We start from the raw sequence: 26,154 nt of genomic DNA, 5'->3' as shown, positions 1-26,154 counted from the left end.
CCTCTAAATCCTAACTGGCAAATAAATAACTTTGAGAAGGCATTTAACCCATTTCTAAATCCTTTGGAAAACAGCTTTCAAAGTCACCTTGGAAGACAGGTGTGTATTCCTAAATTCAAAAGTTTCTAGAAAGGATTACATAATCCTTCAATAACTTTTAACATCTTTTACTGACAGAAAAAAAAATCTTTATCCAAACTGAACTTTTCTTCATGAATCTCTTGAATTCTCTTCAAAATTTCTACAGTACATCCTTAGTCTGTTGACTAGGCCTGTACTGTGTTCCAGTTTGGTAGGCAAGATTTTGGCTACCATTATGTTATACTTGCAAATATGTTATGTTACATGTCAAAAGGAATTTGTGAATAAAAATAAGAAGGCTAATAAGCTGACTATAAAATATAAAGTTTACTGACTGATTATTGGATGATTACATACATATAAATGTTGTATCCATCTATCATTTCTTTTTCTTATGTTGCAAGTAGTACCAAACGATGGAGAAGGCGATGGCACCCCACTCCAGTACTCTTGCCTGGAAAATCCCATGGACAGAGGAGCCTGGTAGGCTGTAGTCCATGGGGTCGCTAAGAGTCAGACACGACTGAGCGACTTCTCTTTCACTTTTCACTTTCATGCATTGGAGAAGGAAATGGCAACCCACTCCAGTGTTCTTGCCTGGAGAATCCCAGGGACCGGGGAGCCTGGTGGGCTGCTGTCTATGTCGTGTTGCACAGAGTTGGACACAACTGAAGTGACTTAGTAGCAGCAGCAGTACCAAATGAACCTTTCATATGTTTCATTCTTTTTCTTAAACCGGAGTATAATTGGTTCACAATGTTTTATTAATTTCTGCTGTACAACGATGTAGATCAGCTATAAATGTACATATATCTCCTTCCTCTTGAGCCTCCATCCCACCCACACCTCCGATCCCACCCGTCTAGGTCATCACAGAGCACTGAGCTGAGCTCCCTGTGTTATGCTGCAGCTTCTTACTATCTGTTTTATACATGGTAGTGTATATGTGTCAATACTACTCTTTCAATTTGTCCCACTCTCTCCTTCCCCCACTATGTCAACAAGTCTGTTCTCTACATCTGTGTCTCTATTCTTGCCCTGTAAATATGTTAATTTGTGCTACCATTTTATATATCCCATATATATGCATTAATATATGGTATTTCTTTTTCTATTTCTGACTTACTTCCACTCTGTATGATAGACTCTAGGTTAACCCACATCACTATGAAAGACCCAACTGCATTACTTTTTATGGCTGAGTAGTATTCGATTATATATATGTACTAAAACTTCTTTATCCATTTATCTCTCAATGGACATTTAGGCTGCTTTTATGTCCTGGCTATTGTAAATAATGCTGCAGTGAACAGTGGGGCACATATGTCTTTCTGAATTGTGGATTTCTCAGAGTGTATGTCTAGGAGTGGGAGTGCTGCATCATATGGTAGTTTTATTCCTAGTTTCCATTTGAATGGAAACACAAAAGACCCTGAATAGCAAACATGAGTGAGTTTCATTCTTGAAATCTTATCCCTAAACTGGTACTATCATTAGTTAAATTAGGAAGTACTTTTGGTTCCTAGATCCCACTACAAGGTGTGCTATCTAATATTACAGATAAATAAAATTACTTATGCTGATCTTTATTTAATTCATGTCTGAGTTCTAAAAATCAAACAAAAAGTCTAAAAAAGTAATCAGCTTGCCAAAGAAATAAAGAAAAACTATGTGAAGAAGGCAGAGTGCTGAAGAATTGATGCTTTTGAACTGTGGTGTTGGAGAAGACTCTTGAGAGTCCCTTGGACTGCAAGGAGATCCAATCGGTCCATTCTAAAGGAGATCAGCCCTGGGATTTCTTTGGAAGGAATGATGCTAAAGCTGAAACTCCAGTACTTTGGCCACCTCATGCAAAGAGTTGACTCATTGGAAAAGACTCTGATGCTGGGAGGGATTGGGGGCAGGAGGAGAAGGGGATGACCGAGGATGAGATGGCTGGATGGCATCACTGACTCAATGGACGTGAGTCTGAGTGAACTCCGGGAGTTGGTGATGGACAGGGAGGCCTGGCGTGCTGCAATTCATGGGGTTGCAAAGAGTCAGACACGACTGAGCGACTGAACTGAACTGCTGATCATATACAAAGTGATATGATCTAAAGTAAAAATTAAAACACCAAAACATGATAATCAACCTTTACACCTCTCTCTTTCTCATCTCCAACACGGAACTGGCCATAAATCTTTCAATTTGACCTCATTATTTCCTACATCTTTTAACATTTCATTTACAAAACCACAATAACCATCTTCAGAGTTTCTCATTTGAACCATTGCTACTCCTTTTCTTCAGCATATTCTCTTCCTGCAATGCATTTATCACTTTTTAAAATAAAAGGGACTTTGAAAATACAAAATTGATTATTTTATTCCTCAAATTGAAACCCCTTCATTGAATCTCTTCTATCTGCAAAATAAACTTGTCTGTCATCTTCTGAATCTAATCTTCCATAACCTCTCCAGTCATGTTGGTTCATCTCATTATTAGAAAAGCATGATATCTACTGAGGGTTTGCTATGTACCTGGTCCTATGAGAAACACTTTGTATGGATGATCTCACTGAACTCTGATACAATCTTTCAAGTTACATGCTACTATTATCACATATTACAGGTGAGGAAACTGGATTCTTAGGGAATCTTAGAGATAATCTAATGTCACAAGGCCATCAAATGGCAGTGCCAAGACAGAAACCTAAGTTTGATTCCAGCATACATTATCTTATGTCCACCTACATTCTAGTAAGGCCTTCCCTCATGGTTCAAACAACAAAGAATCTGCCTGCAATGCTGGAGACCTCGGTTCAACTCCTGAGTCAGGAAGATCCCCTGCAGAAGGGCAAGGCAACCCACTCCAGTACTCTTGCCTGGAGAATCCCATGGAGCCTGAAAGGCTACAGAGATGGGATTGCAGAGAGTCAGACCCGACAAACAACTAACATTTTTACATTCTAGGAGGTCCCTTAAAAGTCCAAGCTATTTCTATATCTATACTTTAATTCTTACCTGGAAAAAAAGCACTTAGATTTGTCCTTTGGTGAAGTCTTCCCTGACTCTACCACGAGTAACACCTAAGAGTTTTGATCACTACCTTTTCTGTGACATCGTCTACATTACATATGATATCATACTTTAGCCATTGTGAGAGTAACCTTGGGAGGTTGGTGAAAGTACACATGGTTTGCTGAATCTCATAAAGACTGACTTGATCTATTGGGGTGGAGTCTCATTATCTGGATTTTCAATAAGACTTTGAGATAACTATAGTGTACAATTATCAGAGAAGCATCAAGTTACATAAACTACACTTATAGTGTTTACACTGTAATTTTGCAATTATTGCTGTTTGTATGTCCTTGTTTTCAGTTAGTCTGAAGCTTTGTTTTTTTAGGACTGGATCTGATACAAATATGTAGCCCTTACATTTAGAAAGTATACTTAACATCTAGTAACTATTCAATTAAAATTTGATAAATAAAAAAGTGAATTTATTCTCACATTTGGGAGGCAATAAGATGAGGAGAGGAAATGAATTGCTGCCTTTTTTCAGTAGATAACAGGAAAATAATGATATGAAATGATCAAAGTGGGCCTTTAGAAATATTAATGAGACTAAGGCATGAGAATGATAAATTGAGCAGAAGGAACATCAGATTTATATGATCATAATCATAATAACACATTTCAAAGTTAAAATGACATGATCCCAAGTTAAAGGAGCAAAATTGTACTATATGACAAAAATCAGCCACTTGTCAGCATTTCCTTTTTAAGTAAATACAAAACAAGGCCGATCTGTCTAATATCTTGTGCCATCAGATAATCGAGATTGCTTTTTTTTCCCCTGAAACACCTCATGAGTGAGTAGGAAAATCAGACAGAGAAAATATTCACTTGCTAGAAGGAATCTCAGCCAAATTTCTTTTTCCCAAGATAGAACACCTGCCATGTTTCCTGAAACCTTTACAACTTGAAATATTCCTTTAGGAACTTAGAAAGAGCCTACTTTCTTGGTTAAAAAGAAAGAAAACACAAGATCTGTCCTTTTTATAGCAAATGTTAATGTCTTTTGCATCTGTTGTTGGTATTCATAGTGTGATTATGAGACTGTTATTTCCCCAATGTGATTACTTCCTTATGTTACCCTGTGGGCAGAACTTTTATTTCAGGGATTGTCAGAAATGAAATACCAAAGATGTGCAGTAAAATGGGTGTCTTCTCAATGCAGAAAAGTTATTAGACCTACCTTATTTGTAATGCACACATACACACACACACAACATTATTTTTTCCAGTATCCTACTAGTTAAGTGTTCTGCTTTTTCTAAATATTGAAACTAATTTTTAAAAAAAATTTCTTACAGGTCCTGTTTCTATTCATTTAAAACGTACAGTTTTCTCTTACAGAGGTTACTATATTCTTATAGCTCAACCAGTGATTTTGGAGGCTTATGCATACATAAGGAAGTTCTTTAAAATATTTATTTTTATTTAATACCGTCTGCCCTCACAAGTGGACAGATTCTTAAATTACCACAAACGAAATATTACCCCACTAAGGAGATATTTAACTTATATGAAGAATACATCATGAGAAATGCTGGGCTGGAAGAAGCACAAGCTGGAATCAAGATTGCTGGGAGAAATAACAATAACCTCAGATATGCAGACATACCACCCTTATGGCAGAAAGTGAAGAGGAACTAAAAAGCCTCTGGATGAAAGTGAAAGAGGAGAGTGAAAAAGTTGGCTTAAAGTTCAACATTCAGAAAATGAAGATCATGGCATCCGGTCCCATCACTTTATGAGAAATAGATGGGGAAACAGTGTCAGACTTTATTTTTTGGGCTCCAAAATCACTGCAGATGGTGATTGAAGCCATGAAATTAAAATCTGCTTACTCCTTGGAAGGAAAGTTATACCCAACCTAGACAGCATATTAAAAAGTAGAGACATTACTTTGTCAACAAAGGTCTGTCTAGTCAAACTTATGGTTTTTCCAGTAGTCATGTATGGATCTGAGAGTTGGACTATGAAGAAAGCTGAGCGCCGAAGAATTGTAGTGTTGGAGAAGACTCTTGAGAGTCCCTTGGACTGCAAGAAGATGCAACCAGTCCATCCTAAAGGAAATCAGTCCTGAATATTCATTGGAAAGACTGATGCTAAAGCTGAAACTCCAACACTCTGGCCACCTAATGGGAAGAACTGACTCATTTGAAAAGAACGTAATGCTGGGAAAGATGGAAAGTGCAAGGAGCAGGGGCCAACTGAGGATGAGATGGCTGGATGGCATCACCAACTCAATGGACATGAATTTGAGTAAACTCCAGGAGCTGGTGATGGACAGGGAGGCCCGGCTGGCATGTTCCAGTCCATGGGGTCACAAAGAGTTGGACATGACTGAGCAACTGAACTAAAGTGAACTGAATTGAATATGGAGAACTAGTATTTCCAAAGTGCCCATACTGCCCAAAGCCATCTATAGAATCAATACAATCCTTACCAAAATTCCAATGTTTTTTTTTTTTTCTTTTCAAATAAATAGGGAAAAAAAAAAGCTTAAAATTAATGAAAGTGAAAGCATTAGTCATGTCCAACTCTTTGTGATCTCAGGGTTTTCTGCCTCTGGAATTATCCAGGCAAGAATACTCGAGTGATAACCATTCCCTTTGCAAGGGTATCTTCCTGATACAGAGATTGAACCCTAGTCTCCACATCGCAGGCAGATTCTTTATAGTCAAAGCCACCAGGGAAGCTCCATATGGGACCACAAAAGTCTTCAAATATCGAAAGCAATCCCGAGAAGGAACACAACTAGAAATATAATTCTCTCTGATTTCAAATTGCATTGCAGAGATGTTGTAACTTAAATAGTATGGTCCTGGCATAAAAATGCACACATAGAACAAAGTAATAGAATTGAGAGCCTAGAAATAAACCCTTGCACATACAGTCAACTAATATTTGATGAGCGAGACGAGAATACTCGAGATGGAAAGGTGAGTCTCTTTAATAAGAAAAACTGAAATAAGCCAGACACAGAAGGACAAATGCTACATGGTACCACTTATACAGAGTATCTCGAATAGTCAAACTCATTAGACATGACAATAAAATGGTGGTTTCTAATGGCTGAGAAGAGGGAGAACGAGGAGCTGTTGGTCGACTGGCTTCATTTAAGCAAGGGGAGTTGAGTTCTAGAAATCTGCTGCACAATACAGTGCCTACAGTTAACACTACTGTATTGTGCATTTAAGATTTTTGTTAAGAAGGGAAACCTTAAGTGCATTTACAATTAAAACAAAAGACAATACCTGTAAATTCTAATGAAAATCATCAGAACTTTATACACATAATTTTGTAGTTGAATTGAATAAACAATTCAGAATCTTAAAGACAACGTTCTATTTTGACAAAGTCCATTAACTTTCTAATTCAGAAATGTAATATTTAAAATTAATATTTTTTTCTTAATTTTTTGGACAGCACATAATACTTTATTTACCTGTGTATTCAAGATGAAATCCTGCAGCAGAAACACTGATGTCTGATTGAAAATTTAGATATAGATTATTAGATGTACTATTCAAAAGATGGGGTATTGTTGTTCCTGAAATGATAATTGAAAAAGTGGTTCAGTGATCACCTAATAAGTAATATAATAAAACTAAGTTAACTATTAGTCAGCCAACAAGTTATCACTGAAATTATATATTATTAAACTGTCTTATAAGAATTTTTAAATAAAAACATTTCTAACATATTTGTCTTTCATATTACTATTCTTGACTATCTCCAAGGAGACAGACCTTTGACAGCACATTAGATGGCTCCCTAAAATAGGTAACAGCAAACAAAGCTGATGAAAAGCAGAAAATTTTACTAGTCACCTAAAATAAATATTTGGAATTTCATGTGGATTTCAATAATTCATGTACAAGATAATAAATTTAGTTTTAAAATTTGCATGTTTAGGTTTAAAGAAATATTCATTTATCACCCTTTATTGTGATATTTAAATATATACACTTTTTTCTATATCAGGTGAAGTACCTTGATGTTTCTTACACCAACAGCAAAGCTGGTTGTTAGAATTTAAAAAATGCCAATTATGAACTACTGCTTGCCTTGTCTCTTAGCAAATGCTTTATAATCTTGTTCTTCTGAACTTCCATAGGAAATCAACTTTAATTTATTCAATTATTGAATTGAAAATATGTGCCGGAACCAATTACTTTTTGACTATCTGACATTAGTAGTTTAACACCCTTAAAATGACAACTCAAGCAATTTCAAATGACAAGCATAAAAATAACGGTCAACTGTGTCTCAAGACAAAATTCAACAAGCCTATGAGTTGATAGTGCTACCAACATTTTTTTGGTAGTTTTCTAGTTACTTCATACTTACTTTCCACAACACTATGAACCTTAACCACTGAGTCTTCTATAAAAGAAATCAGGACAAATTCATCACAAAGCACACAATTGTTTCCCCCACCTAGCTGACCTTGCTCTCTTGTCTTATACTGTCCTAACTGAATCAGTGAGGACAGAGGTAAACAGAAACTCAAAGGTCACTCTGACTGCCTTTGATCTCTTAGAAGATCTTAGTGATTAAGAGCTTTGACTGTGGAGTAACACCAGCTGGGTCCTAGTCTCATTCTAATGTTAGATGTACAACCTCGGGCAACTTAATTTCTTTTAGTGTCAATCACCTACCAGGGCTGCTGGAAAGATCAAATGAGGAAATGTATGACAAGCTTCACACAGAGCTAGCACTTGGTAATCAACAACTGTTATTATTTATCACTTTTTATCATTTAGTTATTATACTTATCATTCAGAAAGTATTATACCAAGTTTATTACAGACAAATGCATACACACAAAAAATCATATAATTTTTCCACGAAAAATTTCTTTTTAAATCTATTTCTAGAATGTTTGTAATGCCTAAAACAAATTATTCTTACTCTAGATATTTCTTCTTTGCTTTCATCAATGGTGGTGCTGAAAAGTGGATTAACATCTCCATTTTAAAATCTATTAAAAACTTAATGACCCTCAAAATTCTATATCTGAAATATATGAGTTCATAGTTTAGCTATGTTTATATTTCTAGAGTTAAACACTATAACCCAAATTAAAGTAAAGCATATAGTTAGAGTGAAACTTCATTTCACCCTAAATATAAGAAGCTGTTAGATTAATGCACAAACTACCTTCACAAACCATAACAAATTATAAAATCTTCTGGTCTTGACACATGTGTATATAGTATGAATTTTATATAATTTAATTCCTTTCATAGAATTAATTTCATATTCTCTTTATTCTCATACAACAGTACCTTGTAGCACTTACCATGTTGTTACATAATCTCTGTATAATTGTTTTAATGCCTGCATAACATTCTATCAAATGAATATATTATAAATTTCAAGCATTGTCTAATTTTTAACTATTACTTCTCATCCTTTTTTTTAAGGGAGAGGAGCATATATACAATTTCTGAGCCAAGGCTCAGCTAAAAATATTACTATTAACATGAAAAGCATCAATAAATAATTACACAAATACAGTAACACTGTATAGTAGGTTTTAAATAGCAATTTCTATTTTATTGCCTTTAAAGCCTTTCAAACTTCTACCTTGTAGTTTAGTTCTCTGCATATAGTTTGTAAAAAGCAAAATTAAAACCACCAAGTCAGAGATCTAGGGAGGGCTTTAGAGAGAAAGCAAGAGAGATTTACATTCCTAATTATAATGTATTTTAATTAAACTTAGTTCTTTTATTTACCTGAATAACTTCCAAGTCTTGGGGCATTGTTGTCTCCCCCATCATAAAAGTCCAGAGAATCCCAATTATGTTCTGTAGCAAAGCTGACAACTTGCACCTATGAAATAATAATTATCTGTAAGAACACATACTTCTAATGTGATGCATATACTATAGTCCACTCATCTCTTCTGGAAGAGAGAGTTCAAAGCCTGGACCATAACATTTAGGCTCTCCATGGAAGCATTTTAACAGAAATGATCATTGCCTTTATGGCACTGGCATACACACACTGACTTTTAAAATAAAAGCCTCTGAGGTATCTAGCAGTGTTACTACTGTTATAGCATTGAGAATGTCCGTCACCACCTTATTGCGTTAATCCAATGTCTTAGTGCCTAGAATCTGAATTAAGCCATGTTCCAAACAATTGATTAATTTTTGTTTTGTTTTGTTTTATAATGTTTGATTCTTGTGTACTGAGTTTTCTTATCTGCTTTACCTATTAGGATATAAGCAGATTTCTGGTCCACACAGAGCACCATATAAGACTATAATATATATGATTTTGAATTAGGTTTATCCTGGATACATTCTATTATGTTTTACTTTGTATAACCTTTGTTAAATTTCCTGTTTTTATTTTTACAAATTAACATAATAATCCCCTATGTACATTTTTTATATATTTCAATATGTATAACCAAAAATAATACTTTATAACTGATTTGGATATGTCTTTTAAAGATTAGTTTTATAAATGACTATATTTTTATAAACAGCATCATAATAACTAAATCACTGTGAGGATTCACAAAGTTGATAAGGGAAATGCTGAGTATAATTCTCTCATGTCTATCAAATTATATTTAAAGAAAGAGGCATGTGTTACTTTGTTGCACTTCACTTGGCACAGCTTGAATTTTTGCAAGAACCCACAGAATCCTCACAACTATGGATGTTGTCTATTTTTCTTTGTTTATTACATATTTTATAGTTTAAGAGAAGGTAAAGGAATAGTCTTATTCAAATAAATTTATTTTTATTTAGTTAAGGTCTGTTATTAATATAAGCATTTTACTTATCTACTAAATACTTCTAACAATTGCATTCATTAAATTTTTTCTTATCCACAAAATAGGCCATCACCATTCTTCCATTCAAATAAATGCTTATGCCTCTTTTCCAGAGGTGAGTGCCACATGGCAACAGATACCCTGCCTGTGTGACAGGCATTAGGCTGAATGGCAATGTTCCAGGACAGGAGGAAGACTGGAATTAAAACTGTATGATTGCAATATAATCACCAACTCTTTAAAAAATGGTCAAGTCTCTCTTCATATCTGACTTTTCCTTCTTTTCAAGTCAAGAAAAGAAAAAGTCATATTTGGCTTCAAAAAAACAAGAAAAAGAAAACAGAAGTAAGGATTTTTGTAGTAGTTGACATTTGAAGTAAGTAAAATGTACTGCAAGGTTCTGCACAGAAAGAAGTTATTGAGTTGGTAAAAATGTAGAAGAGACAAGCCACAGGGTAGATTTAGTGAACCATTTAGCCACAGTGAAGTGTATTCACATAGAAGAAAATATGTAAAAAGTTAGAAAAAGTAGAAAAAAAAGAAATAATAAAGATTAATGGATAAATACAAGAAATATTAGAATTCTGGGGTTTGAAACTTCTTGGTTCCCTCTACTCCATAGCATGTAACTCTAAAAGAACTGTTAATCTCTCTGTGCCATAGATTTCTTTTATTAATCACTGTAGTAAAGCCCCTATTTATAGATTTGTTGTAAAAATTAAAGTAATTTTACTTTAGAATAGTGCCTAGAATAAACTGAGGATTTAACGTATCTTAGCTAAGGGAGAGAAACAGAAAGAGAAGGGCTATACAGACAGAATACCAGCATAATAATTATGCAGTTGAGGAGTATTTCATTGAAGGTTTTAGAAGGTGAATTGAAGGAGTCTAATCTCAGCCCTGGGATTTCTTTGGAGGGAATGATGCTAAAGCTGAAACTCCAGTACTTTGGCCACCTCATGCGAAGAGTTGACTCATTGGAAAAGACTCTGATGCTGGCAGGGATTGGGGGCAGGAGGAGAAGGGGACGACCGAGGATGAGAGGGCTGGATGGCATCACTGACTCGATGGACGTGAGTCTGAGTGAACTCCGGGAGTTGGTGATGGACGGAGGCCTGGCGTGTTGCGATTCATGGGGTCGCAAAGAGTTGGACACGACTGAGTGACTGGACTGAACTGAATCAGGACTATGGTTTAAGCACAGAACTACTGCAATTAGTAAAGAAAATAAAAATGAAAAGACAGTTTTAATGTTGATTCCAGTGACCCACATGAGAAGCAAAAAAAGATTAATAAAGTAGGCTAGTAGGCAGGAATGGTAGAAAGGGAGACCTAGATGTCACATGAGTTGCTGTGGTGGAAATTACTGCTTTTTGTGTGATATGAATAGGAGAGGGAAGTGACATAAAATATTTTAAGATATTTTTCCCTGAGTTTTTGCGATCAGAGGGATGGAAAAAATAAAAATGTAGATATCTCCAGGAAAACTTATTACCTTTGTAAGAGGAAGAAAATCTGTTTAATTCTGGACATTTATTTGTGAATATAACTCCCCAAAATAATCAGGTTCTGATCCCTTGAGCCTGTAAATATTGCCTCTTATGGGAAAGAATCTTTCAAATGTGAATAAACTAAATATCTTGAGATAGGGGGACCATCCTAGATGATTTAAATGAGCCTTAAAGGCAATCACAGATGATCTTATAAGAGGTCAAGGAAGATTTGACACAGACAGAAGAAGAGAATGCAGTGTGACCACAGAAGCAGAGATTGAAGGGATGTGGTCAGAGGAGAAGGGGATGACAAAGGATGAGATGGTTGGCTGGCATCACTGACTCAACAGACATGAGTCTGAGCAAATTCAGGGAGACAGTGAAGGACAGGGAAGCCTGGCGTGCTGCAGTCCATGGGGTTGCAAAGAGTCACACACTACTTAGTGACTGAACAAGTCAGAAGCCACAGAATGATGGCAGCTACCAGGAACTGGAAGAGGCAAGGAAAGGACTCTTCCCTGGAGCCTGAGCAGAGGGGAGGTGGAGGGAGAAAAACTTTAAATTAGATGGAGTTGTCCATTATGACAACAGGACAGCTTTATGAGGTAATGAATTTCCAATAACTAAAACCAGACATCCCTTATAGAGACATTCAAATCCCATTTTACTTTAAAGACTGCTCTTTGCTTGATAATTCTGTTATTATTAATTGTAGCTCCTTTGGAATTCCCCCTCCAATATACCTTGCTAAAATATACACGGAAAAAAATGAATATACTCCTTCCACTCATGTAGTAGAAACATAATAAGTTAGTTTACTTGTTGAGGTTATTTCCCAAAAATGCTCAATCATTCTATCTTATTTGTAACTTTTTCAGCATTACAAATGTTTCTTCTCTCTATCAGTGGTTATCGCATTTCATATATGATTTACTGAATATTCATGTAAATCTTTATTTGCACATATGTTTAGTGCAAAAGAATAAAAGATAAACATTACTCTAAATCTGGTGTGCTAGCCAGGTTGCTTTTAGGTGAATTTAGTGAAATTTCAAATATGTCCTAAATTATGGGGGTGTGTGTTATAATTTTCTATAACTTAGTAATACATCTAAAACTGTGCTCAGTTGCTCAGTCGTGTGTGACTCTTTGTGACCCCATGGACTGCAGCCCACCAGGCTCCTTTGTCCATTGGATTTTCCAGGCAAGAATACTGGAGCAGGTTGCCATTTTCTTCTCCAGGGTCATATAACATTAGCAAACATAACTTATATGCAGAGTACATCATGAGAAATGCTGGACTGGAAGAAACACAAGCTGGAATCAAGATTGCCGGGAGAAATATCAATCACCTCAGATATGCAGATGACACCACCCTTATGGCAGAAAGTGAAGAGGAACCAAAAAGCCTCTTGATGAGAGTGAAAGAGGAGAGTCAAAAAGTTGGCTTAAAGCTCAACATTTAGGAAACGGAGATCATGGCATCCAGTCCCATCACTTCATGGAAAATAGATGGGGAAACAGTGGAAACAGTGTCAGACTTTATTTTGGAGGGCTCCAAAATCACTGTGGATGGTGACTGCAGCCATGAAATTAAAAGCTGCTTACTCCTTGGAAGAAAAGTTATGACCAAGCTAGATAGTATATTCAAAAGCAGAGACATTACCTTGCTGACTAAGGTCCGTCTAGTCAAGGCTATGGTTTTTCCAGTGGTCATGTATGGATGTGAGAGTTGGACTGTGAAGAAGGCTGAGCACCAAAGAATTGATGCTTTTGAACTGTGGTGTTGGAGAAGACTCTTGAGAGTCCCTTGGACTGCAGAGATCCAACCAGTCCATTCTGAAGGAGATCAGCCCTGGGATTTCTTTGGAAGGAATGATGCTAAAGCTGAAACTCCAGTACTCTGGCCACCTCATGCGAAGAGTTGACTCAGTGGAAAAGAGTTTGATGCTGGGAGGGATTGGGGGCAGAAGGAGAAGGGGACGACAGAGGATGAGAAGGCTGGATGGCATGACTGACTCGATGGACGTGAATCTGTGTGAACTCCGGGAGTTGGTGATGGACAGAGAGGCCTGGCGTGCTGAGATTCATGGGGTTGCAAAGAGTCAGACACGGCTGAGTGACTGAACTGAACTGAAGAGGTTAATCAGGAAAGAGTACTTTGTATTTATACAAAGTATTTACATTAAAATATGCTTCAAAATCTGTAACTTTGATCAATCCTGTGCTAAACTCAAATTTTATTTTCTAAGGTACAATCATTAAATGAAATGCTACTTCAGTGAAAGGTCTTATAGCATCATTGATACAAGGTTTCTAGTTGTGAATAGTGTTTGCTGGGACAGTGATATAGAACATAACGTTATCTTCAGATGTCATATTAGTCCATTATTCTATGTTAACTCCTTAAAGTGGCCTAAAACTTCACTGCTTTTGGAAATATTCATTGGTTCATTTGAAACATAATTACTGAGCACAGACTGCTGGGCTCTGTGCTAGCTGTCAGAAAAGATTTAGTTACCCCATAAACTTACAGGTAATTAAGTAAAAACAAATGGCAACCCACTCCAGTATTCTTGCCTGGAAAATCCTATGGACAGAGAAGCCTGGCGTGCTACAGTCCACGGGGTCACAAAGAGTCAGACAGGACTGTGCAACTGAGCACACAAATCAAAACAGTAACATGGTATCATGATATAAGGATATTGCAGGAATCAATGAGAACATGTAGCAAGAGGGCTTAACGTTGCTTCAAGTTCATGGATGGTCTTCCACAAGAACTGTTTTTAAGGTGAGACAGAAATAATGAGGAAAGATAAACCAAATAAAGGAGATGATGAAGAGTATTGGCAGTAGAAGGAACAACATTTACAAAGGTCCAGAGGCAAGAGAGAGTCAGATTTCTATAAAGAAGTGAAATAGAGGCAAGAAATAAGGGCAAAGCACAAAGGCGTAATCAGCTGTGTCAAGGAGTTCAGGATAGAGAGGACAATCGAGGTATTGTAAAGCAGGAAACTTAGAGCATTAGATTATTATTTTTAGAAAGTTACTCTCTTTGCCCTGTGAGGAATAGATTGGAGGAGAGTAAGAACCTGGAACAGGGACGATGGCCACCTAATCTTGAGTGGTAAAAGTGTGGATGAAGAAAATAGACTTTGAGAGGTTTGTGAAAGACAGAACTGATATAGTTCTTTGTGCACTTGGACACAGAAAAAAATCATTAAGGTTTTTGGCTTGTGCAACTGAATGGATGAGGGGTTCATTCTGAGAGAACAAAATGGGGAAGATTCACAACTTTGAGAAAAAAAGTCATGAAGTCAGTTTTGAACAGGTTGAAGTAGAAGTGTAAGAAGTTTAGGGGCTTCCCTGGTGGTCCAGTGATTAAGAATCTACTTTGCAATGTGGGGACACCAGGTCGATCCCACATGCTGCAGGGCAACTAAGCTCACACACTACAGCTGAATCCCATGCACCCTAGAGTCCATGCTCCACAAGAGAAACCACTCCAATGAGAAGCCTATGTACTAAAACTAGAGAGCAGCTCCCACTCGTTGCAACTAGAGAAAGCCTGTGCACAGCAATGACAACTCAGCACAGCCAAAATGAATAAATACACACACACACACACACACACACACACATATATATACAAGAGAGATGTAAAAAGTTTAGCTGAAAATATTCAGTGGGAAGTTGGATAAATAGCAAACTTAGGTGAAAGGTATGGGTTAAATATTAGGTTTGGAAACCATCATTTATTCAGTCCTTAATTTAAAAAGATGTTTTCTAATTATCTACTATGATTCAGCATCAGCACATAATGGTAACTGAAGCTATGAAAGTAGACAACCTGGCACAGAGAACGGTGCCACATGAGATGGACAAAGAACACAGAATCTCACAAACACCATATTTGATTAATCGAAAAAGAGGAGATCATGTTCCTAGATACAGAAGCAACAACTAAAAATGTATAAAAGAAAACAAAACAAAATTCAAGAGAGTATTAGGCAGAATGGAGGGGAAAGATATCTTAATAGTGAGGGGGGAATGGACACGGCAGAATGCTGCTAACAAAATAAGGAAGATGAGCAATGCAATGGATTTAATGGCATGTTCCTCAGTGATCATTATAAGAGTGACTCAAATAGAGCATTGGACGCTGAAGCAACATCACAGGGAATTGGGAACAGAGGGTGAGAACTAGAGGGAAAATGCCAGGGGTTTATTATTTTAAGATGAGATAAAAATGGACAAGCTGATGCCAATATATAGATGCTCTAATATAATTCTCGTAAATGTATAACCAGACGATACAGTAAATGTTCCATGAAGATTTTAAAGGTATCAGCTTATTTCAGATTGCCTATGCAATCTGGAACATGGATGATCTTCAAATCTTTGCTAATTCCAGCAGTAACTGGATAGAGGGGATTGGTTATCCTCAAATTTTTAAAGTTGATCATAAAATAATAGCACAACTAGCCAGAATGTAAGCAGTATTTTGACTGCCAATATTTTTAAAACACTGAAAAAATACATTTCAAATTTTCTCATTGATTTACTGACCTATTTAACACCTGACATCTATTAAGTAATTTTTTAAATTTTCTGAAAAGTTATCAAGTTAAATTGAAAATTTTACTTCTTATTGAAAATTATATTTCTATCTAAGTTCAGTTTTAATGAATCATGTGTTGGCTGTTTTTTTCCATGACTGATATATGTATCTCAAGTTTCTCAAGGAAAACCCTATGACTCAGTTGGAGACTGGCAAGTTATTTTTATGAAATATCAGTTCAGTTCAGTTCAGTTTAGTTGCTTAGTATCGTCCTACTCTTTGTGACCCATGGACTGCAGCACACCACACCTCCCCGTCCTTCACCATTTCCCTGAATTTGCTCGGACTCATGACCACTGAGTCAGTGATGCCATCCAATCATCTCATCCTCTGTCATTCCCATCTCCTCCTGCCTTCTGTTTTTCCCAGCATCAGGATATTTTCTAGTGAGTCAGCTCTTTGCATCAGGTGGCCAGTTTTGGAACTTCAGCTTCAACCATCAGTCCTTCCAATGAATATTCAGGACTGATTTCCTTTAGGATTGACTGGTTTGATAACCTCGTTGTCCCAGGGACTCTCTGGAATCTTTTCTAACATCAGAGTTCAAAAGCATCAATTATTCGGTGGTGCTCAGCTTTATGGTCCAACTCTCACATCCACACATGAAATATAGTCTCTGTAATGTTCTGTGAAGTTTAATTATGTTTCGTGGGATCCACACTGACTCAGCAGTAAAAGGCTATCTACTTGCCCAGAAACAATTTTCTTCTCAAACAGAGTAGCTGGTCAAAGTGCTCCCAATACAAAATGGTCACAATTGAAGTACTCCGGTAGATACTGTTGACTGTCTGTAGAATAGTATTCTTCTTCCTTGCTGACAGAGAACAATTTTGTTCAACTGAGTGAGAGCTGTGTACATCAGAGAAGGATAAGTCCCTTGCCAGAGCCAGACAACTAATCTTGAAATTTTTTTCAAAGCCAAATCATATTTGCAATTTTTTAAGGAATCTCCACACTGTTCTCCATAGTGGCTGTACTAGTTTGCATTCCCACCAACAGTGTAGGAGGGTTCCCTTTTCTCCACACCCTCTCCAGCATTTATTGCTTGCAGATTTTTGGATCGCAGCCATTCTGACTGGTGTGAAGTGGTACCTCATTGTGGTTTTGATTTGCATTTCTCTAATAATGAGTGATGTTGAGCATCTTTTCATGTGTTTGTTAGCCATCCGTATGTCTTCTTTGGAGAAATGTCTATTTAGTTCTTTGGCCCATTTTTTGATTGGGTCGTTTATTTTTCTGGAGTTGAGCTGCATAAGTTGCTTGTATATTTTTGAGATTAGTTGTTCGTCAGTTGCTTCATTTGCTATTATTTTCTCCCATTCAGATGGCTGTCTTTTCACCTTGCTTATATTTTCCTTTGTTGTGCAGAAGCTTTTAATTTTAATTAGATCCCATTTGTTTATTTTTGCTTTTATTTCCAGCATTCTGGGAGGTGGATCATAGAGGATCCTGCTGTGATTTATGTCTGAGAGTGTTTTGCCTATGTTCTCCTCTAGGAGTTTTATAGTTTCTGATCTTACATTTAGATCTTTAATCCATTTTGAGTTTATTTTTGTGTGCGGTGTTAGAAAGTGATCTAGTTTCATTCTTTTACAAGTGGTTGACCAGTTTTCCCAATGACCCAGCAATCCCACTTCTGGGCATACACACCGAGGAAACCAGAATTGAAAGAGACACATGTACCCCAATGTTCATTGCAGCACTGTTTATAATAGCCAGGACATGGAAACAACCTAGATGTCCATCAGCAGATGAATGGATAAGAAAGCTGTGGTACATATACACAATGGAGTATTACTCAGCCGTTAAAAAGAATTCATTTGAATCAGTTCTGATGAGATGGATGAAACTGGAGCCGATTATACAGAGTGAAGTAAGCCAGAAAGAAAAACACCAATACAGTATACTGACACATATATATGGAATTTAGGAAGATGGCAATGACGACCCTGTATGCAAGACAGGGAAAGAGACACAGATGTGTATAACGGACTTTTGGACTCAGAGGGAGAGGGAGAGGGTGGGATGATTTGGGAGAATGACATTCTAACATGTATACTATCATGTGAATTGAATCGCCAGTCTATGTCTGACGCAGGATGCAGCATGCTTGGGGCTGGTGCATGGGGATGACCCAGAAAGATGTTCTGGGGAGGGAGGTGGGAGGGAGGTTCATGTTTGGGAATGCATGTAAGAATTAAAGATTTTAAAATTTAAAAAATAAAAAACTAAAAATTAAAAAAAAATTGTATTTGAAGAAAAAAAAAATAAAATAAAGATCTTTTCAAGGCTCAAAAAAAAAAAAAAAACAAAAAAAAACAAAGCCAAATCATAGTAAGTCTTTTGCTATTATCCAGTGAATGGCTTAGGAATGGATGTGATTTAAATTTGGTCAACAGGAGAGAATGGAAAGTCTGCTGGAAAGTTTGTGAAAAGATCTCAGTCATTATAAAAGTACATAACATAGAAATATTCCATTCCATCCATTGCTTAGAAATACTGTTATGCCTAGAGATTTTATAGCTATCTCAAGACCATATGAGAGGAAGTCCAAGAACTAAGCTAATATGCTAAGTATTGCAGGACAGAGATGGAGAAAACCTGGGTCAGGAATGATACAACTGAACTTTTGCAATAAACAATGCTTAAACCATCTTACTCAAAGTTTCAATGTTACATGGAGCAACATATTTTTCTTACTGCTTATGCAGTCATGAATTGGTTTTCTGTTACTTGCAGGTGAAAAATGGAGAAGGAAATGGCAACCCACTTTAGTATTCTTGCCTGGAGAATCCCAGGGACGGAGGAGCCTGGTGGGCTGCCGTCTGTGGGGTCGCACAGAGTGGGATACGACTGAAGCGACTTAGCAGCAGCAGCAGCAGCAGCAGCAGCAGCAGCAGGTGAAAAAAATTAATGTTAAGTATCTTTCTTTATGGCTTCCCTGATGGCTCAGCAGGTAAACAATCCACGTGCAATGCAGGAGACACAGGGGATATGGGTTCAATCTCTGGGTCAGGAAGATACCCGGGAGGAGGAAATGGCAACCCACTCCAGTATTCTTGCCTGGAAAATTCCATGGACAGAGGACCTAGTGGGCTACAGTTCACAGGGTCACAAAGGATCGGACTCAACTGAGTGACTGAACAGGCACATCTTTCTTTTAAAATTCAGCCATGCAAGTCAAAAGCACTGGCTGAAATTCTAGAAATTACGTGTGTCCTGTCATTTCTGAAAAGATTGGCTTCAAATATACAATGAAAAGAAGAAAAATTTAAATATTCTTACTTGAATGCCAGCTCCCTCTGGCACTGTTATCTTCCACACACAATTCAGATTGTTGTCATAAGGCTCAGGGTATCCAGGAGACAAAATAGTCCCTTTGCGCTTAGTTAAAATTCCACCACAGGGTACTGAAAGTAAAGCAATCCATGAGAGGAAGTTAATTCTAATGCAAAGGATTAAAATAAGCGAAAAGGTCATCAATAACATAGACAGATATTAGACTTGCAAACATAATCAAGTCATATTATGCTTTAAAACTCAAAAGAACCATGAAAATTGTCTTCCTATAGCACAAAAAGTTCCCATAGCACAAAAAAAAGAATTAGACAACATAAACGGATAACTTGGCGATAGCATATCTAAAGTCATTCTATAATTAACTCAATAATAGCATATTATTTGCATATTACTAAAATGTTCATTGAGACAAGTTAAAAATTGTTCATATGTACATAAAGAATTTTTGAATAATTATTTTATATTTATTATTTTCTCTTCATATATCTTTTTAGTAGTAATAGAATCCCTTTCAGAGTAATAATGATGATGATTACAATTATATTATGATTATAACATTTATATAGAGCCTATATACCAGTACTCTTCTAAACATTTTTACATATTTTACCTTATTAAAGCTTCCCAACAATCCAACAATATATGAATAAGTATCCTCCTAATTTTACAGCTGAGGAAATGGAAGCAATAACAGTTTAAATAACTTTCTCAAGATCACATAGCTAGTCAGAGATGAAGTGGAGTTTGAACACTGGTAGTTTGGCTCCACATTCATGTTGTTCAGTGTAAAGAAAATACTCAATATGGCAACAGTCTGGTTACCGCCAATACAACTACTACAGGAAAGAATACGTACAGAGACTTGCTCTGAAGACAGTAAAGACTTTTAACACTTTTTACAGGTACCAATCTTAAAGCAAAATTCTTACACTGCTGGTAGTATCAGATTGACTCTGGGAATGAACAAACTTACAGTTTTAAATACTGTGTGATGTTGGACATGTCCTTGAATTCTCTGAAACTCAGATGCTTTATTAAAAGATAATGCAATTTTTCCAAGGGGCTTTTGTGGAAAGTAAATAGATATTATAATCTACATAAAGGGGCTTCTCTGGGGCCCAGTGGTAAAGAATCCGTCTGCCAACACAAGAGCAACAGGTTCAAAGCCTGGGTCGGGAATAGCCCCTGGAGAAGGAAAGGGCAACTCATTCCAGTATTCTTGCTGAGAAATCCCATGGACAGAGGAGTCTCAAAAGATTCAGTTACGACTTAGCAACTAAACAATAACAATGCACATAAAGAAGCTTACACACTGCTCGAAACATAATAAGAAGTCAGTAAATTATATTTTCTTCTGCTACAACTATTGTTATTTTATGTTCTAATGGCACTATGATCCTTGGACATGTGTCCTAATCTGGCTCTAATGATGAAATATCAGAATATATTTTTGTAATAATTTTAAAGGTAATTATACAACTTTGTGTCACTTCTGAAACTGAATGCAAAAAATCTAGGGTAATTACTCAAAAGAATGCTACAAACTTTTTACATTTTCAAACTTTTAAATCAGTGTGATAAAGTATTTTTAAAGAAAATTTTAGCTCATCCTCCTTCTGATTCTTTCAATTCAAATGTTATCTCTCTGTGACCTACACCATCTTCTCATCTCTTATAAACCACTGCTCTTCTGTAATGGCCTCTATTACCATGCCATCTATACACTATGACTCCAGTGTTAGTCGCTCAGTAGTGTTTAACGCTTTGCAACCCCATGGACTGTAGCGTGCCAGGCTCCTCTATCTGTGGGGATTCTCCAGGCAAGAAAACTAGAGTGGGTAGCCATTTCCTTTCCCATGGGATCTTCTCAGCCCAGGGATCGAACCCAGGTTTCTGGCACTGCAGGCAGATTCTTTACTGTCTGAGGCACCAGGGAAGCCATATACTATGATTACTAAACATTTATCTCTAGCCATAACTTCTACCCAGAGTTCTACAATAATATGTCAACTCAATATCTCAAAATTCACATGTCCAAATCAAGATTTTTGAAATTCTCCCTGATCTATACTATTTGCCCTCTCAGTAAATGTTACTGCCTAATTCTTAAGCCAAAAATCTAGAACTCAATTCATCTTTCTTTTCAAATTCACATGTACATCTATATTCAGCCTATCAACAAACTACGTCAATTCTATTTCAAAAATATATCCAGAAGTTTACCAGTTCTCATCACTGATCATGATCTGCCAATCTCAATCAACATTAAATTTCCCCTCCACTTCCGCAATAAGCTTCTATTCAGTCTTACTGCTTCTGTACCACCCCCATCCCTTACATTAGCCACAGTGATTTTCCAGAAACTGAGATCGTATCTTCTATAGCTCAGTGAATTTCCATGGCTTAGAAAAATTCTAACTGTTCTAGCCTTTGAGGCACCCTATGACTTGGCCTCTGCTCTACCTCTCCCAATTCTTCTGTCATTTTTGCCATCATTCACTCTGTTCTTGACACCTGAGATTATTGTTATGGCTTGCTTACCTCTTTGACTTTCATATATCCCACCCCTCTTCATTCACCTCATTTGGATTTAAAACAGCAGCATGCTCTGGAGGTCTTCCTCTAACCTCCAGCCTCTGCTCTCTTTTGCTCCATAGCATTTACCATTATCTGAAACAAAAGTAAACTCCCTAAGGGCAGAGACTTTATCCTCTTACTCAAAGCTATGTGGCCAGTGCATAGAATAGTGCCTGGCACTTTGTTGTCATTGTTCAGACTCTAAGTGTGTCAGACTCTTTGCAACTCTGTGGACTGCAGCATGCCAAGCTTCCCTGTCCTTTGTTATCTCCCGGAGTATGCTCAAACTCATGCCATTTGAGTCAATGATGCTATCCAATCATCTCATCCTCTTTGTCCCTTTCTCCTCCTGTCTCCCGTCTTTCCCAGGATCAGGGTCTTTTCCAATGAGTCGACTCTTCACATCAGGTGACCAAAGTATTGGAGCTTCAGTTGTTCCAATGAATATTCAGGGTTAATTTCCTTTAGGATTCACTGGTTTGATCTCCTGGCTGTCCAAGGGACTCTCAAGAGTCTTCTCCAGCAGTACAGTTTGAAAGCTTCAATTCTTTGGTGCTCATTCTTTTTTGTGGTCTATTGCTCTCATCCATACATGACTACTGCAAAAACCATACCTCTGTGTATACAGACTTTGTCTCTGCTTTTTAATACACTGTCTAGGTTTGTCATAGCTTTCCTTCCAAGGAGGAAGCGTCCTTTAATTTCATGGCTGCAGTCATCATCCATGGTGATTTTGGAGCCCAAGAAAATAAAGTCTGTGACTGTTTCCACATTTTTCCCAAGTTTTAGCCATGAAGTGATGGGACCAGATGTCATGATTTTAGTTTTTTGAATGTTAAATTTAAAGCCAGCTTTTTCACTCTCATCAGAAGTCTCTTTAGCTCCTCTTCCCTTTCTGCCATTAGAATGGTATATTCTGTATGTTTAGGCTTCTTTGGTGGCTCAGACAGTAAAGAATCCACCTGCAATGCAGGAGACCTGGGTTTGATCCCTGGGTTGGTAAGATTGTATATTTTGTTTGTATATTACTTATCCTAATATTTCTTTTGTATTTTAAAGAGTATGTACTGTATATTTTTAATATCTTCTAATCAGTATTATTCAATATAACATATAGATTAGGAAAACAGATTTTAGAATCAAGCAGCTTGGGTACAAATATTAATTCTTTTTTTTGTCTCTAAACCATAGGGATTTCACTATCTATCTGTAAAAGAGAGAATATTCTTATCTACCTCCTGGTGTTGGTATCAATATTAAGTGAGATAATGCTTAATAGCACTTCATACAAATACTAGTCAGTGCTATTCATTATTATATTTAATAACTTGTTCATGAGTGAATGGATGAGTGAATCAATGAATAAAGATTTAGATACTATATGTATTTCTTCATCTGTTTCTTTCCACTGAAAAAAAGACAGTGCGGACAAGCGTTGCCATGGATCCAATACAAGTCAAAACAGTTCTTTCTGGGTCTCCAAAGGACTTGAAGAAAACAAAGCTCGATAAGAGTGATGGGATAAGCAGCTAATTAAACACTTCTGCCAAAGGGAGGTAAGTGGCATGTTCAGGAGCTTTTCAAAAGATACCTCCCACTAACAGAAATACTTATGCCTAAGGCCATATATTGTCAGAGCTATTAGTGGCTACAGGGGCTTATTCAAATCACAGAATCTCAGAGAGAAGAGAGTTTTGGGTTTTCAGAAACTGAAAATTTTGAGAAATCTGGAGTGTAATAAGGTCAAACTTGGAAGATAAAGTTCGGTCTTCAGCAAGTTTATCAAGTTTACCTCTGTTCAAAGTTCAACCTTCTTATAAAAACATTATTGTGCTTTATAATTTACCTAAGAACTACCTGATGAGACAGATTTGCACAGATTATTAAATATTTTTTTCTTATACAGGTTAGTTAAATTTGTGAATTACCTAATTCAGTATCTGACCATTTTAAGTATAAGTACAATTTGCATATCATGTCTAATGGGGCTGCTTTCAAGACAACCGTTTAATTTCAATATGTCAACTTTTTCTAAAAAATTAATGAACATTTTATTTTTTTCTACTATGACAGAAAAAAATAAAAGTGTTGATAGCAGTATTAAGAACTGTGAAAGTCAAACAATTATATTTGAGATGGAAATCACTAGAAATGTAGGTCACTGCTTTTATTGGGTTTCAATTGTTGGATGCTCACTTGGCCTTAGCTATCACCTGAGTATTCATTGAACCAGTGAAGGGAAGGGAAATAGAATCATTTGTATAATACTCTGTAATAGATTAACAATGATTATATTTAAACTGTAAAATATAGATAGTTTGTTCTTTCTCAGAATAAAATTACCTATACACTAGGAAAATCTACTGTGTATGTTTTACCTATGCCTCTTTCTATGGATTCTCAAGTGTCTTGTAGTTTCAAGATGGCTTGTAAAGGTCTAAGCAAGTGAACTGAGCAAGAATATCACCATGCAGTGCAAGCCTGAAGCTGAAAAAGCATGGGTCCTGGACTTGGGAAGTTGGTCAGTTGTTCTATCTCTATAAAAATTTATGAAATTATAAAACTTACCTGCAAAAATCCATTCACTGAACAAATGTTTATTGAAAACCTTGTGTATGCCACACCCTCTTTTTGTTGAGCAAAAAATAGAATATACTGACAGGAAGAGGAGGGCAAGAAAGATTAGGGAAGCATCCTGCTGCTGCTGCTAAGTCACTTCAGTTGTGTCTGACTCTGTGCGACCCCATAGACGGCAGCCCACCAGGCTCCTCTGTCCCTGGGGTTCTCCAGGCAAGAATACTGGAGTGGGTTACCATTTCCTTCTCCAGTGCATGAAAGTGAAACGTGAAAGTGAAGTCGCTCAGTTGTGCCCGACTCTTAGCAACCCCATGGACTGCAGCCTACCAGGCTCCTCCGCCCATGGGATTTTCCAGGCAAGAGTACTGGAGTGGGTTGCTATTGCCTTCTCCAGAGAAGCATCCTAACTATATATAATCTGGTGAATGGTTGCTGCTTAAAAACAAACAAACAGAATAAAGATATAAAGAACAAATGAAGGATGAGTAGAAGAAAATTACTTTAGATAAGATGGTCAAGGAAGATATTCAGGTGAAAACTGGAATGAAACAATGCAGTAAGCCCAAAAGGTATCTTGGGGATGATTTTCCAAGGAGAAAAAATAGAAAGTCCAAAGACTTTGAAGCAGTTAGCATTTTATCCAGATAATAGAAACTGAAGTGAAGTCGCTCAGTCATGTCCGGCTCTTTGCGACCCCATGGACAGTAGCCAACTAGGCTCCTCTGTCCATGGGATTTTCCAGGCAAGAATACTAGAGTGGGTTGATGAACACAAATTACAGATAATTCTTTAATATCAACCTAAGATAACTCTGTATTTGACTCATATTTGAATTAAGACATCAAGCCTTCTCCTTTTCTGAATTTTTGAATACTTAAAGATATAATCATTTTTTGTCATAGCATTTAAAACAAAATATGTATAGCTAAAAATAGAAATGCAAAGTATATTTTCATTTATGTAAAGACTAGCAGCGGGATCAAATGGTAAAACCTAAAGTGAGCTATCATCCAACTGTCATTTAGAATTTAGTTCTTGTCTCATACAAATCCCATATGCCCTTCTGTTATATATTCAGTTTTCTGGATTTATACATGTTCTACAAAGTATACATTACTTTTTAAGTGACATAAAGTAAAATGCCCTTTTCGTGTGATCCTGTCAGGAAACAGAAGTCATCTGATAAAATTTTCTATCTTTAAGTATGCACTTTCAAACCAGTGCAACATAAAAGGTAGTGTGTTTTATGTTTAAAGACCCACCATAGATGCACTCACATGTTTGTCAAAAAGCCCAGGTATTTAGAGAGAAATGGACTTTTGACAGAGAGTGTGTAAAGGATCCTGAGTCCCTCATCTTTTTGCCTTAAAAGTAAAAAGTGAGGCTGAATCCATCTAGGCTAGGGATGACAGTCTGTTAACATTTACTCCTGATGTTTCATGTCAGCCACGACAAGGTCTCAAAGTCTTTCAAAGGCTTTAATGCTTGGTAGAAGCTTCTGCACTTGCTGAAATGAATTTATAGTCAAATGGCTTGATCATCTTGTTCTTTACATGGATTCTTATTTCTTGTGGCAAAAACACCAGGATTAATCAACTGACACATCTGACATATGGAAAAGCTTTGCGATAATCATGTAGAATAGGGGTT

The 26,154-nt window shown here is 36.8% G+C and overlaps 1 protein-coding gene across 2 annotated transcripts in view; it reads right to left on the bottom strand.

Annotated features, from left to right (window-relative positions):
* The window catches only part of CSMD3 (CUB and Sushi multiple domains 3), a 1,383,361-nt gene that overhangs the window by 145,964 nt on the left and 1,211,243 nt on the right, over nt 1–26,154 (bottom strand). For both annotated transcript variants that reach the window (XM_069601113.1, XM_069601114.1), the window contains 3 exons: nt 19,336–19,460; nt 8,882–8,978; nt 6,586–6,690 (listed from right to left, as the gene is read on the bottom strand). In XM_069601113.1, the coding sequence (XP_069457214.1) occupies nt 6,586–6,690; nt 8,882–8,978; nt 19,336–19,460 (327 nt within the window). The remainder of the gene's footprint in view (nt 1–6,585; nt 6,691–8,881; nt 8,979–19,335; nt 19,461–26,154) is intronic.

The sequence above is a fragment of the Ovis canadensis genome, chromosome 9 (genome assembly GCF_042477335.2).
Source record: "Ovis canadensis isolate MfBH-ARS-UI-01 breed Bighorn chromosome 9, ARS-UI_OviCan_v2, whole genome shotgun sequence".
In the NCBI taxonomy this organism is placed as follows: domain Eukaryota; kingdom Metazoa; phylum Chordata; class Mammalia; order Artiodactyla; family Bovidae; genus Ovis; species Ovis canadensis.
The sequence above is the reverse complement of the archived record's forward strand: the minus strand, read 5'-3'. Positions and strand labels throughout refer to the sequence as shown.